The 13,841-nt window shown below is 37.2% G+C and overlaps 1 protein-coding gene across 9 annotated transcripts in view; it reads right to left on the minus strand.

The window, feature by feature from the left end:
• The window catches only part of LOC139756541 (inactive tyrosine-protein kinase transmembrane receptor ROR1-like), a 535,210-nt gene that overhangs the window by 10,983 nt on the left and 510,386 nt on the right, over positions 1-13,841 (minus strand). For 3 of the 9 annotated variants that reach the window (XM_071676098.1, XM_071676097.1, XM_071676099.1), the window contains exons 7-11: positions 5,373-5,472; positions 2,536-2,660; positions 1,802-1,928; positions 1,192-1,351; positions 768-1,007 (exon numbers count right to left, since the gene is read on the minus strand). In XM_071676098.1, the coding sequence (XP_071532199.1) occupies positions 768-1,007; positions 1,192-1,351; positions 1,802-1,928; positions 2,536-2,660; positions 5,373-5,472 (752 nt within the window). Of the gene's footprint in view, positions 1-767; positions 1,008-1,191; positions 1,352-1,801; positions 1,929-2,535; positions 2,661-5,372; positions 5,473-8,964; positions 9,109-10,217; positions 10,511-11,173; positions 11,260-11,315; positions 11,332-11,373; positions 11,416-13,841 lie in introns of those variants that run through there. The other 6 variants (XM_071676104.1, XM_071676102.1, XM_071676100.1 and 3 more) reach the window with 6 other exon arrangements.

Here is a 13,841-nt window from a genome sequence, read left to right on the forward strand (position 1 = left end):
TAAAAATATATAAAATAAAAAATAGAAGATAAACACCACCTACATATTTATCTCTTACCATCACATGCCCTTCCAGATATACACTCCACCAACAGAACCTGACCTACACACTCAACACCTACCCTAGAGATTTCAATGCCCAACATCCTGTGCGGCTTAATACTAACACCAAAGATCCCTGAAGTAAATTTCTCTTTAACCAGCAGCATCCTTCCAATGTCCTTTACCAGAACCCAACCTCACTGGAAATTAGCACACAAGCACTACCTGGAGCCTTAAAAATCCTCAAGCCCTAGCAAATGTGGCACCTCTCTACATCCTCACTTCAGGAGGTATCCATTACTTCTTAAAGGTGCAGAGATACATACACCCTTCAGGATATTCTCAAATCAAATGGGATAGGTATGAAAAAGAGGCTGCAGACATAATATCCTTTTCAGTTGATGCACATGCCTCACCACAGCAACATAACTAACAAAGCTCTTATAAAACGTTCATAAGCAGTCTCCTTTGCTTTACAACTATCCCACAACCTTTTGAATACTTTCTAAATCCTTCTCTAGGCACAACTAAACCATCTAAACAATGCTATATTTAGTATGATTTTCTAAACTGTTGTGAATGTTTTTTTCTCAACTCTGATAAGTGGTAGATTAAAATGTAAATTTTGTCTTACACAGGGAAACAGGCTACAGTATAATAAGGTGCATTATACAGCAAACAGAAAATATCATAGGGCCAAATATTATGAACTTCTTCCTACTTACTGCAAACCTGAACAGTACATTCCTCCTTTGATACAGAGTGTTCAGTAGCCACAAAGCACCAAGGTTGTGCCTCTGATCCACCTGGGTTACGGCAGTAGTTGTGGCCACCAATGAGTTCAGGGTATTCAGCTGTTCGCATGTATAGTTGATTCTGACTCCAGGGTTCACAAATTCGTCCAGAAACTGTACGGCTCTCCGTTCCACGATAAGTTTCACCATTTCTTATATAGCACTTCTCATCTGGGTTTAAATTACATTTTTAAACACATAATCATCTAAAAGAATTTACAAAAAGTATATTCATGATAAATCAAGATCCATATCTAAGCATGATATCACAGGGATGAATAGACTATTAGTGAAAACGATATACACCTCAGACAAATACTGCAGCCTTTTGGTAAATGTGAAATGAAAAACCAACCTTCCACAAGTGGTTCACTTTGCACTCCCAGACGGATACATGAGAGATGGTCTGGTGATGTGATAGGAGATAGGTCCTCACATTCAGGAATTGGTAACTGACGTCCAATGAGTTGATGTTGCTTTGCAATGACGTATTCCATCCTACATACATCATTTACCTGTTAATTGTAAAAAGATGTAGTAGAACTGTCATTTATAATGATATACAAAGACCTTACTAAACAATAATCATGTGTAAAGTTTTCGTAAAAGCTGTAAATAACAATATCATAAACCTACTATTAGTGAATCAGAAATATAAAGCTTTATTCACATAAACTGCTGAAAAAGGTTAAAAATCTAGAATAAGAAAGTAAACAAAGAAAATGACTTAATTACGATCCTCTTCATCCATTTCTGGTAGGAAGCATCATTACCATTTCTAAAATGAAGAAGCTGGAGACCCACATCCAGCCATGATACACAGCAAGGCTTACAAAACAATATTCTTAAACAATTATACATGAGTTTCCACTGATTTCTGGCAGCTTCAGCTGATACACTTCATAGCAGCTTTTTTTCAATTTCTGTGCCTATTCATTTTTCTGTACATACAAAACAACACTTACCAGAATTTCACACTCTTCTCTGCACAGCTTCCGGGGCTCTTGTTCAGGTGCATTCTCATTACACAATGGGAGAGCAGCATAGCAGAGTGACTTAATTGCATAATCCTCACACTTTGCTGATAGGTCACTGATGTGGAAGAAGGTGCTTAATTTAGTTTTAATCATAATGCTTTCAAGTGGGTATGTGGAAAAGGTGCTTAATATGGTTACAATCATAGCATTTTCAAGTGGGGATATTTCATAATATATCAAAAGGAAAGAAAAGGAGAATAATAACCTGATCACTTAAAGTAAGTATTACAAAAGCATACTCTCCTCAAAACTTGTTATAGTTATAAGCATTTTATAGTTAGGATAAAAGAAAGTCAAGATGGACACTGAAATACCTTTAGTATCTACTAGCACATATCTAAAGGATTCAGACACTTTATATGTATTTAGGAAGAATCAGATAAATAACAGTTTTCAGAATTTTCATATGGTTTTCAAATTAGTTAAAGAGCAATATATATGTAAAACTTTTGGAACACAATTTTGCAACGCCCATACACTCCAAAAATTTGATAATTTGTATCACCACACTGTTTATGTTACTCTTCCATTCTATGTTTGACTTCTACCCATTCTGTTCACTACTAATTCATTCAAACTCATTTTAGAAAAAGTATTATAGTCACAGCATACCTAAAACTAATCTATGACAAGAAAAGAGTAAACTGTAGATCAAAATTTACTTTGAGTGACTGATGACTGTGATTGCTGTAGTAAGACGTTTTTCCATATCTGCCAGATGGTGAGGAGAGTAAATGTAGATGGAGCGATTTCCAATGAAACCACTACACGTGGCACCTCTATAAACCTAAAAATAAAGATAATACTGCATCTTAGAGAGAGGATATAATATGCACGAGCAAGATTATGATGAAATCTACATGAGGGGCCTATTCCTTATAAGTTTTATATCCTTGGGATGGGGGTAAAAAGAATACTGCACATGTAGCTCCTTTGTGACACAGAGGGTAACCAAGGGGAACAGGATTGGAGGGGTTGGGAATCCTCTCCTGTATCATTACTTCCAAAAGATTAAACTGGGGAAGGAACTAAGTGAGGATTTTTTCTCTGAGGCTTGGATGTCTATTCCATGTGCTACCTAGAGGGGAAAAGTCTTAATCATCATTGTACATAAATCAAAGACATTCTAGTTCAATCCCTTATTCATAAGCATGTTAAATTCAGAAGATGATAAGGAAGTGGAATGGTTGGCCTCAATCCTGTGTTACCAGTGACCCCCTCAGATCTATTTACCACTTTGGCTCAAAGCTCTTACTTTCTAATCACAGTAAGTAATTGAGGGTACATTTGAGTAAAAATAAAGCAATTGTGTTTGAAAGGAAAAGGGAGTAAATACAGATTTTGCAAAACCCCAAAGAGTGAGAACAAAGTGCACCATATTGTTTTATAAATATGGGGAGAGAACGGCTGGACGAGGTGATAGTATTTAAGTATTTGGGGTCTATCTTGGGTAGATTTGTTGATATAGAAGGAAAGACAAAGGAGAGAGCAGTACAGGGTAGAGAAGTCACTGGGTCCCTTAACAAAATAAGTAAGGGTAGAGGTATAAGTATGGAAGTCAAGAAAGGATTAAGGGACGGTATGGTCCTTATGACCCTGACCTATGAAGACGAAAATGGACATCGGATGAATCACAGAGATCAAGAATATAGGCTGTGGAAATAAGTTATTTGAGAGAAGAAAAAGGTATGACTACATGGGATGAAGAAAATAATGATGGGGTATATGAGATATTTGGTACAGCAAGGAATGCAAAGGGAATGAATTATGAAGTGGCAGGGAGGGTGAAACATAATACTCTGAGATGGTCTGGGAATGTGGAAAGATTGCAAGATGGGAAGTTTACAAGGATAGTGAATGATAATTATAATTAAAAAGGTTGATATGAGAAGAAGACCACCTGTGATATGGGGAAAAAAGAGTGGAAAAATATGGAAGGAGAGAAATGGGAAAGAATGCATGGAATGGCATATGCATGGGAGGCGTATACGGATAGGAATAAGTGAAACTCTTTTACTGTAGCCAAAATAGGAGTTCCCTGATGGAATGGGGATCAGAGATATAGACAGACAGATAGATAATATTTCTAGTTACATGGGAATATTTTCAGTCACAGTATTTCCATTTGCAGTGTGAATAAAGTAGATTTCCTTTACTCTCAAATAAACAGTGAAAGTGGATTTTCAATCCTTGAAAGTCAATACTTGGAAATTTTTCTAAAGTCAATACTTGGAAATTTTTCTAAAGTCAATAATTTTCATTTCATTCTAATCATAATGTATCTACTTATATTCCTATTCCCAGGCACTGATCAAATGCACACAGCCATACACCTTTTATGGGAATCAATTTGCAGAACCAGTATAACACTATTAACAATATTTTTTTTCACACCTGTTTGCTAATTCCTATGTTAGCACGGTAGCACTAAGAACTGACAAAGAAACAGCCTCATTCCTTCACATTCTCTCTCTAGCTGTCACATACAATGCACTAAAACCAGCCTGCAGAACCCCTGAGGAAGGGTTCCTGGGGTTATACAATATAATAATAATAATAATAACAATAATAATAATAATAATAATAATAATAGTAATACTATCCCTGGGGATAGGGGAGAAAGAATACTTCCCACGTATTCCCTGCGTGTCGTAGAAGGCGACTAAAAGGGGAGGGAGTGGGTGGCTGGAAATCCTCCCCTCTCATTTTTTTTTAATTTTCCAAAAGAAGGAACAGAGAAGGGGGCCAGGTGAGGATTTTCCCTCTAAGGCCCAGTCCTCTGTTCTTAACGCTACCTCGCAAACGCGGGAAATGGCGAATAGTATGAAAAAAAAAAAATAATAACAATAATAATAATAATAACAAAACAAATATTACAGTATATAATTATCACCACTGTTATTTTCATTACTATATAACCCTAAAACCCCTCTCCTGAAGGAGAATATTCATTTGCAGCAAATCCACAAGTATGATGAGTTTGTCAACTGGGTCAAATGAGGCATGTGTAACAAAGTTAACTGTCTAGGAAGGCACAACCCTTAAACATCAAGGCCAGTTCTCACATCGTCCATTTCTACAAATCATCATCTTTCATGTAGGTTGTAAAACATATCCAAAAATTCATATACAAGCAGATAACTTTACGGTATTCATTTGCATGGGGTGCTTGTTAAACTTGTTAAATATTGTAAATGCTCTCCTACAAGTAACTTTTCCCAATACTTCTTCCTCACATACAATTTGAATTTTCTCCTGACAGTGTACTTATACCAGGATAAGATCTGGATGCTAACAATATTCATATAAAACACTGACAAAAGTCTGATAGTCATCATCAGTAAGTCTCCAGATCATTTGTCTATTACTCTACTTCCCAAAGAAAAACATTCAATACCACCTTTTATATTTCACTGTTAAAAAGCAAATGTCTTTACAGCCATCTCAAAATTGTACTTTCATCTGAATTATTGAATGGAACTACATCACTGACACTAACCTGGCAGTATCCCTTTCCTTCATCTGTGTCTGTACCTGGTGGAGGTAGTCCAGGTGGATAGTTGATCACACCTGGAATGCCTGGGACACCACCTGGTATCCTGTAAAGAATCAAAATCATGAATTTTCCAAATTGACTAATATGTATTTCAATGTGGCAGAAAAACACAGGCTGGAGCAACAGTTTTATTCTTGTTTTGATGTGAGGCTGTGCAAGCAAGGCTTCAAGATGAAATATTATAGTATAAAATTTCAGCTCCAGTCTGTTTTTTTACTATCTTCAACCACTCATAAGCAAAATTACTGGTATAGGAAATCAGAAAGATAGAGCCAGCCCTTGATGAAACATTTCAGAGAATCAACTAGCCACTTTCATGCACATTATGGGAGGAAAATTGACATGTATGCTGGATATAATTTCACAGAAAAGCTGATTGGCCTTTGGATACACTAAGAGATAAAAAAGCATCTTAAATCACTATTTCAAATGTCTGGAGCATATGGAGTACCATGGGATGTTGAAAAACCTGAACTCTACAATCTAGAAAAGGGATACACGATAACATGAGAATGGCAGCATACATGAGGTATAACGATCGATGTTCTGCATTTCAAAGCAACTCAGCAAGGAAGGTATGGAATCATCACTTTATGAACAATTTCTTTAAACGTACCAAACAGACATCAAATAAAAGTATAAGAATGTTTTGCAAATCTTTTTAAAGATTATCTAACCCCTTTAGCAAGGCACTGAGGCCATTTGATCATGACTGAACAAGCTTCAGATGTGATGGAATGACATTTGACCTTCCCCTTAAGGGTGAGGTCAGAGGCCAGGTTATCAAACATAGCACTATTATGTCAAAGGATTACTACAATGAACTCAATGGGTTAATGTGATATGATATACATAACCCTTACAGGTTTACTTACTATTGCTCAATAATACGTACAGTTCCAAATCAAGCTCGGAAACTCTAATTGTATTTCCTAAACACTGCCAGCATCACAGAACACAGTCTGTCAATATCTAAAGCTAATGCTGGTGCAGCACAATTTTAAACAATTACCAAAATTGTGTTAAGAATAATTCTGTCATTTGTTTAGCTATTGACACCAATAAAAAAAAGCCATACAAATATCTATAACAAATTCCTGAGGAGAGAGAGAGAGAGAGAGGGAGAGAGAGAGAGAGAGAGAGAGAGAGAGAGAGAGAGAGAGAGAGAGAGAGAGAGAGAGAGAGAGACTTCTGAGAGTATCAAAAAATTTTCCTTAAGCACTTTACTGCAGCCTTTGCAAACTGGATGTCCCTGAGAAACTATGGTAATGTAAGTGCATGGGGCATGGGTTTGAGGAACGAGGGCCTAAGACAGTGCTTTTCTTTGCTTTCATTTGTAAAAGTACTGGTCTTCATTCTGGAAATCTAGAGCTATGATTAGCTACTGATATAACCACTTCACAGCCTTCTTGGGAAGATAATGAATGATTATTGGCCAAAAGATCAAAGTAGGCATGGCTGTATGTGTTTAATGCATTTGTAAGTGTATGGTGTGTCACTAAACAGCATGAAGTGACAAAAATACCCTGAAAAATACATTAGTGGATAAATGTATTCTTATATGTTAGCTGAGACAGCACAGGCAACTGAGGCCCTAATCAAGGCCATCCCATTAATGCTATTTTATCGACCAACCCCTAGGGGTGGATGTACATCTGGGTTGACTGTGGATCAACTGCTGTAACAGGAATAATAATACATTAAGTGATGTGTAAAAATGAATATCATTTTGCACAGAAAATAGTGAGTGTGTGGGTGGTCAACTATTATAAAAGGTTAGGCATGGATCCGTTATGTGGCACTGTACGTACAGCATGTAATCATATATCTTTCATACGCCAACTTTTTTTTAAGTGTAAAATGATTCCTCTGTTCTTAACGCTACCTCGCTACGGCAGGAAATGGCAAATATGTATGAAAAAATTAAAATATGTATATGTGTATGTGGTTTGACAAAGTGATATCTTTTACATACACCAAAGAAAAAAAAAATGGCATATCAAACATTCATTAAGGAAAACCAAGAGCAAAATTGTGATATCAAATAACATATTTAGAATAAGGAAAGTTTCACAAACAAAATTTACTTATTTTGGCATCCAAAATAATTTCCATATGCTAAAAGTTAGGTGAAAATTGGGATAAGTTGAGAAAACAAGATCATATTACCACTGCATTAATGTGCATGGAAGTTCTACAAATGAAAAGCAAGTTAAAGTTTTTACTTTTCTAAGTAATCTTTCTTATTTCCAATTTCTGTTTCTCATCCTGGTTTAATGCTTTCCTAAAGCATTATTCCTTATCTACATGCAGTTTTTTCTTACCTTTTGGAGATTAAAGATACTTTTGTGTTCTTGGTAAATTATGATATTCAAAGAAAGCAAATTAATGTAAAAGTAATTTCTTCCAGTGAAAAATACCTTGTTTTTCATGCTGGTAGCAAACCAAACATGATTTTTACACATGGCAACATATTAGATAATCTTGTAATCCCTTCTATTTCATATTCATTTAACATGAAATAAAATAATTCCATAACTATGCAAAAAATCAGATTTTTCTGCAAATTCATCTAAAAAGGTACACTTTCAAAAATGACATAAAAAGAATAAAATCATTGTAAATTTTCAAAATGTAGCCTGATTAGTTTAATCTAAATAACTGTTTTCAATATGTGGACCATCAAGAAAGCCCTCTCTGGACCTCTGGTTGAGAACTACTGTACTAGTGGGTTTTGAAAGGTTTTCAAATGGATCTGCTGATTTTTAATCTATTTCATCTGGTTTTTATGTAAGCTAACTCCAATCTTTTCATTTCTATAACAATACTCACGATTAACACTTATTTACGACTGTCGGATAAACAAATAAATCCAAATCAAACATTGCTGGTCTAAAATTTTTTTGCTGTCCGCAATACATACAATACCTGGTTTGTCCAATTCTATAGAATAATAAGAGTGGCAGGGCTATAGTAACACCTTCTCCTTTATCTTATAAACTAAGAACATATACTGAAAATATGGCAGAAATGGTTCTCTAATGTTAGATTTGAAATATATCCAGACATGTTCGTTTTGTAATTCATACACCTGAACCAACACATAACTGATCCTTCTCAATACAATACTCTACCTTGAAACAAGTTGTTAACTAACTCTCAAATCATATTCCAATCTAATTCGCTTAATTTTCTGGCTGTAATAAACGTATCATGACATATAACGGAGCAGAAACATACTCCTGACAATATAGTTATGCTGCATTTTCTTTATTAACTATTCTTTACCAATGAAGTACCAGATACAGACTGTCATTCAGTAGGACTGACTCTAAATAAGACTAATAGGATGCACTCATGCTTTCAATGTACTCCCATAATACTCATGCAATTCACAACAAATGAATTTCTATGGACTACCTCACAACACCCATATTCAAAGCAGTAACAAACAATCGTAACAACAAAGATATTGAGAATGCGACAGTTTACAACTACACGTAAAATAATTCATAAACAAATATCATTAACTTACATGCTATCATTTGTAGTTATATTCTGAGACCCTACAATTAGTGAGACACAGTAATGGGGTAAAATTATGAACCAAAGGACCTCTACACTAACTCCTTTAGTCATTGTTTACGTTTACAAGTAAAACATGAAAGCTACATGAACGCGTCATATGATTTTGATTTTAAAGCATCATAACAAACCATCTCCTACCATCTAAGTACATATATATACTACATCTTAAGATACAAGGTATTAAACACTATGTCACTTCATTTAAGCAGCGTTTATCGTCTATACGGATGATGTCGTCTATACAAATTGAAAAACAGCGCGAATTACGTATGTGAAGAAAAGGTAACTTTTACTGTAACGCACTTTTCATAAATGTACATTAAAGAGTCCATCAAGAATTGAAAAAGAGAAAAATCTAAATTTCATTTTACATTTACACAATATATACAGAGATCAACAATGGATTGAACCTAACATTACCCATCCAAAGAAAATAGGAGCCATTTTCTTTCAATGAAGACTCTACTTTCAGCACTAACTATAGAAATTGCTCTTACTAAAATAAAATTGTGAATCAAAGGAAGAGGAATAGGACGAAGATGGTGAGATATAACTGGGAGCAGTGACTGTATTATCACCTCTCTTCAGCCATCCCTGTCCATCCGCTCTGATGCTACTGTCAATGTAGATATTCTATATCATTTCATCCAATGTTCGTGAGCTTTCTGCGTGACCCTGCCACTAGGGATCTTCCTTCTTTCATCTTTCCGTCTTCCTATAACATTTTCATCTTTAAGAGACATTAGAAAATGTTTTTGCCCGTGACCTGTCGGTTACGAGAGAGAGAGAGAGAGAGAGAGAGAGAGAGAGAGAGAGAGAGAGAGAGAGAGAGAGAGAGAGAGAGAGAGAGAGGAATGCAATAAGAAAAGTGGAGACAAAAGAGCAAGGAAAAACAACAGAAGAGTTGATGAACAAGTTATGAGAATGAATGAAAATAAGATTTTGAGTGCGCGGTAGACAATAATTCGCTATTATATGCTCATAAAACACTTCAGAGTACCTATATAGCTTGATTTATTCTTATAAAAAATAGGAAGATATGATCTGCGGATACTACAGGGAACTTGAGCTAAAGAGAGCTCCCTGCCAGCGAGTGCATGCAATTTCCTGCAACAATGGACTCACAGAGGCGCCTTCTCCATTACCACTAACTATAATCCCAGCTAAAAAGAGGAAAATAATGTATACTGAGACACTTACTCTGCATCACTTGAGCCATCGTGCTCTGGTACGCTGTTTCTCTCACTGTCAGGTATTGATTCACTAACTGCTGGAGGGGTAGTGGTGGCGCTCATGGCTGCTATTTCGTCTAATAAATCCATTTTAGCCTTACTTTTCCATTTCTTTTTGTATTTCTTTTTCTTCCTTCTTCCTTTCCTCTTATCACCATTTTCGGCTATCACGTCCATTATTAATAATGTTAGAAGAACAAATGTCACTGTTCGTTTGAGATCCATTCCTGGAACATGTGCTTAGCACCATAGGAAGTGCTACTGTCGGAGGTTGAGGCAATAAATAACCAATGTATGGGGGTTAACTTAGCCCATTACAACCCCTACCCCACACAGCAAACCCCAGGACCTCTGCCCCTACCCCCATACGCAGCGGAAGATTCAATCAATCTCTCTGTGTGTCCGAAACTCCGGTACTCTGAGAACGAGGCTTGCACACTGTACGGCCAAACTGTCGGCAGATTAGTCAAGAGAAGTGACTACACAAGAGCAACATGCCAACTCTTGAGATAATGGGCGTGCTGTTGAGATTACGGTTTTCTTAACGCGTCCGAGCAATACCTTGGAGATGAAATATTTTTTCCTAGCAAATGACTAAACCACGTTGTACAAGCATGACTAATAAGAATTAAGTTTATTCGATTCACATGGAGACTGTGGAAATATCGGTTAATGTTGCCAGTTGTGAGCGGGAGCGTAGCATGCAACAAGTGTGGTGCTTGCAGGCAGCTTACGCTCCCACGAATGACCGCTGGAACCATGGCAATACTGGTAAAGTTCTGTATCAGATTCTAGGGGTTAGGATGCGTCTTTAATCTTTTTCGTTACGAGTGATCCACATGAAATGTTTCTTAATTTTCATTCTGATTAATGGCAAAGTTACCCATAAGCACAGAAACAGAACTAGCACAATGGCACGATTACTCATTGGCTTGCAACAGCGTCCACTTAGCGTCTTGTTCCCGCACGGCCACCGTTCTTAACGCCCTCTCTCCTCCTGTCCCACGTACGCACACGTCAATACTACGCTTCGTTCTAGTTCCAGAGCGCATTATACAGTGCATACGTTGCCAGATGTTCCTGCGTAACCTGTTCTAGAGATGCACACCAACCCAACGCCTCACCACCGACAACGAACACCCTCTGCACTTTTTGCTCAACACAGATTGACTGACTAGACGACATCGATGCCAGAGTTCGCTGTTCTTTGCCTCCGTTTCTGTTCTCCCTATTCTTCTTGCTTTATCCTTGCTATACGTTCACTTGACATTATCATAATACTCATTACTACAGACTATATGCAGAACAAGTGTTTCATCTCTTACCTTACAATCGCACTAAAATACATTTTCAGATAGATGAAAGCAGGTCAGGACACTTAGTTTTAATAAAAGGTGTACTGATAAAATACACTAAACTAGTTCTTGATCGTATGAAACATGGTGAAAATATACTAATCCAACAGAAAAAAACGTCAACGGCCACTGAGCTTCTCCCCTCCAGCGGTTGGCCAAGGGGAGGGGGCATTATCGTTGTTTACAGGCAGGAATCGCACAAACATTATCATCTTTACAATATTTGCCAACATTCCCATCGATATACTCTCCGTTCCTACAATATCCAAGCACTATAATAAGCAGCGCTTCCCACCGGTGTTAAGGGCTTCGCTCACTTTAACGCAGACGCAGGACGGGACATCCCAACCCCGGGTCCTGGCCTTTCCATGTTGGCGGATATGCCACCACTAAACACAGGATTTATTTCATAAATTTCTTAGTTTACCCTCTTACCTATAAAAAGGATAACCTAGAATCAAAGGGAAATATGTATATCCGTACGCCTCATTTGAACTTAAAGAAAGGATTCGTTTCTATATTGGGGTTCGAGTTAGAGCTTTAACGAAAAAAAAAAGTGGTTTGCGTCAGGAGGGAGGGCAGGTGGGCGGGGTTAGGCTCATACTCGCGAAGGCATGCCTGCCCAAAGTCCAGAACGGTTAGCGTGGAAAACATCCCCAGTCCAATAACTGGCTCATACACAATCTGAGAGATAGCCACTCAGCTTCATAATGGTTAAGGTTTAAGTTGCCTTATTTGCAGATATTACTAGGTTCATCCTAGTTCTGGTAAACTATGTTCATCCTAGTTCTGGTATAATTCCTCAGAGTTTAAACAAGTCTGGATTCAAGCAAGTTCATACATGAAAAGTACTGGCGCCCTCACTCCTACTGGCTATTGTAGAAGTCACCTGTCTTTATACTAAGGCAGTGGCTCACCCAACACCATACTATTGAGAGCACTGGCTGCACCAAGGTCATACTACTTGAGGCACTGACTGCACCAAGGTCATACCGATTAGGACACCGGTTCCATTAATGCTATACTGGTGGACATTCATTTTTCCTGAAGAAGGAAGCACTTCTAAACTGAACAATACTGAAGTTACAGACCAACAACAGTGTAACAGTTACATCAATGCATCTATATAATATATATGAGATATATAATTTTTCCCTTTATTTTTGCGCGCAACAGTAGGCGTCAAAAGTCCCAGTCGTTCCCACAGGGAGTAACCTCTATGACCATAGAAATCACCTATATAACATCCCACTTGCTTTTACCAGACAAAGTTTCACTTACACTCAGTCCTGTACAACACACACACACACACACACACACACACATATATATATATATATATATATATATATATATATATATATATATATATATATATATATAACGCAATCTCGCTAATGCGGGAGATGGCGAATAGTATGAAAGATATATATATATATATATATATATATATATATATATATATATATATATATATATATATATATATATATATATATATGGACATGGAGAGAATGAGTGAGGAGAGGTAGAGAGAAAGGATATATGTGTTAGAAATGGAGTGAACAAGGAGAACGGGGAGACCAAATTTGAGATGGAAAGATGGAGTGAAAAAGATTTTGAGCGATCGGGGCCTGAAGATGCACGAGGGTGAAAGGCGTGCACGGGATAAAGTGAATTGGAACGATGTAGTTTACTAGGGTTCACGTTCTGTTAATGGACTGAGTCAGGGTATGTACGGAGTCCGTGTTAAACCCATGAAAAGGTCTGCGAGGCCTGTTTGTGAGAAGGGAGCTGTGTTTTCAGTGCATTCCAAAATGACAGCTAAACAATGGATGTGAACGGATGAGGCCTTTCTTCGTCTGTTTATTGCGCTAGGTCGCTAACGTGGGGATACTTTCCACGGTGTCTTCCTCATCCTATCTCGTTAGTGCCGGAGGTAAAGTGTCTTCTGTGAATATAATCAGGAACTTAGCCTTCAGATCCTCACATGTTGCTTCTGCTTCAACAAACTTTCCCTCAGTTCTTCACTCTGAAATTTCTTTTTTATAAGTGAAGATTTGTTCCTGACAAATTTCTGGAAGAGTTCAGGATCATCATTGCACTCGTCTGCATTTTTTCCACAATTCCTCTGCTCCCTTTTCATTATCTTACTTTTCTCATTTTTGCGCTTACATACCTTTCCAGTGTGTGTGTGTGTGTGTGTGTGTGTGTGTGTGTGAAGATGTGTCAAACAC

This window comes from Panulirus ornatus, chromosome 22 (assembly GCF_036320965.1).
Source record: "Panulirus ornatus isolate Po-2019 chromosome 22, ASM3632096v1, whole genome shotgun sequence".
NCBI lineage: Eukaryota > Metazoa > Arthropoda > Malacostraca > Decapoda > Palinuridae > Panulirus > Panulirus ornatus.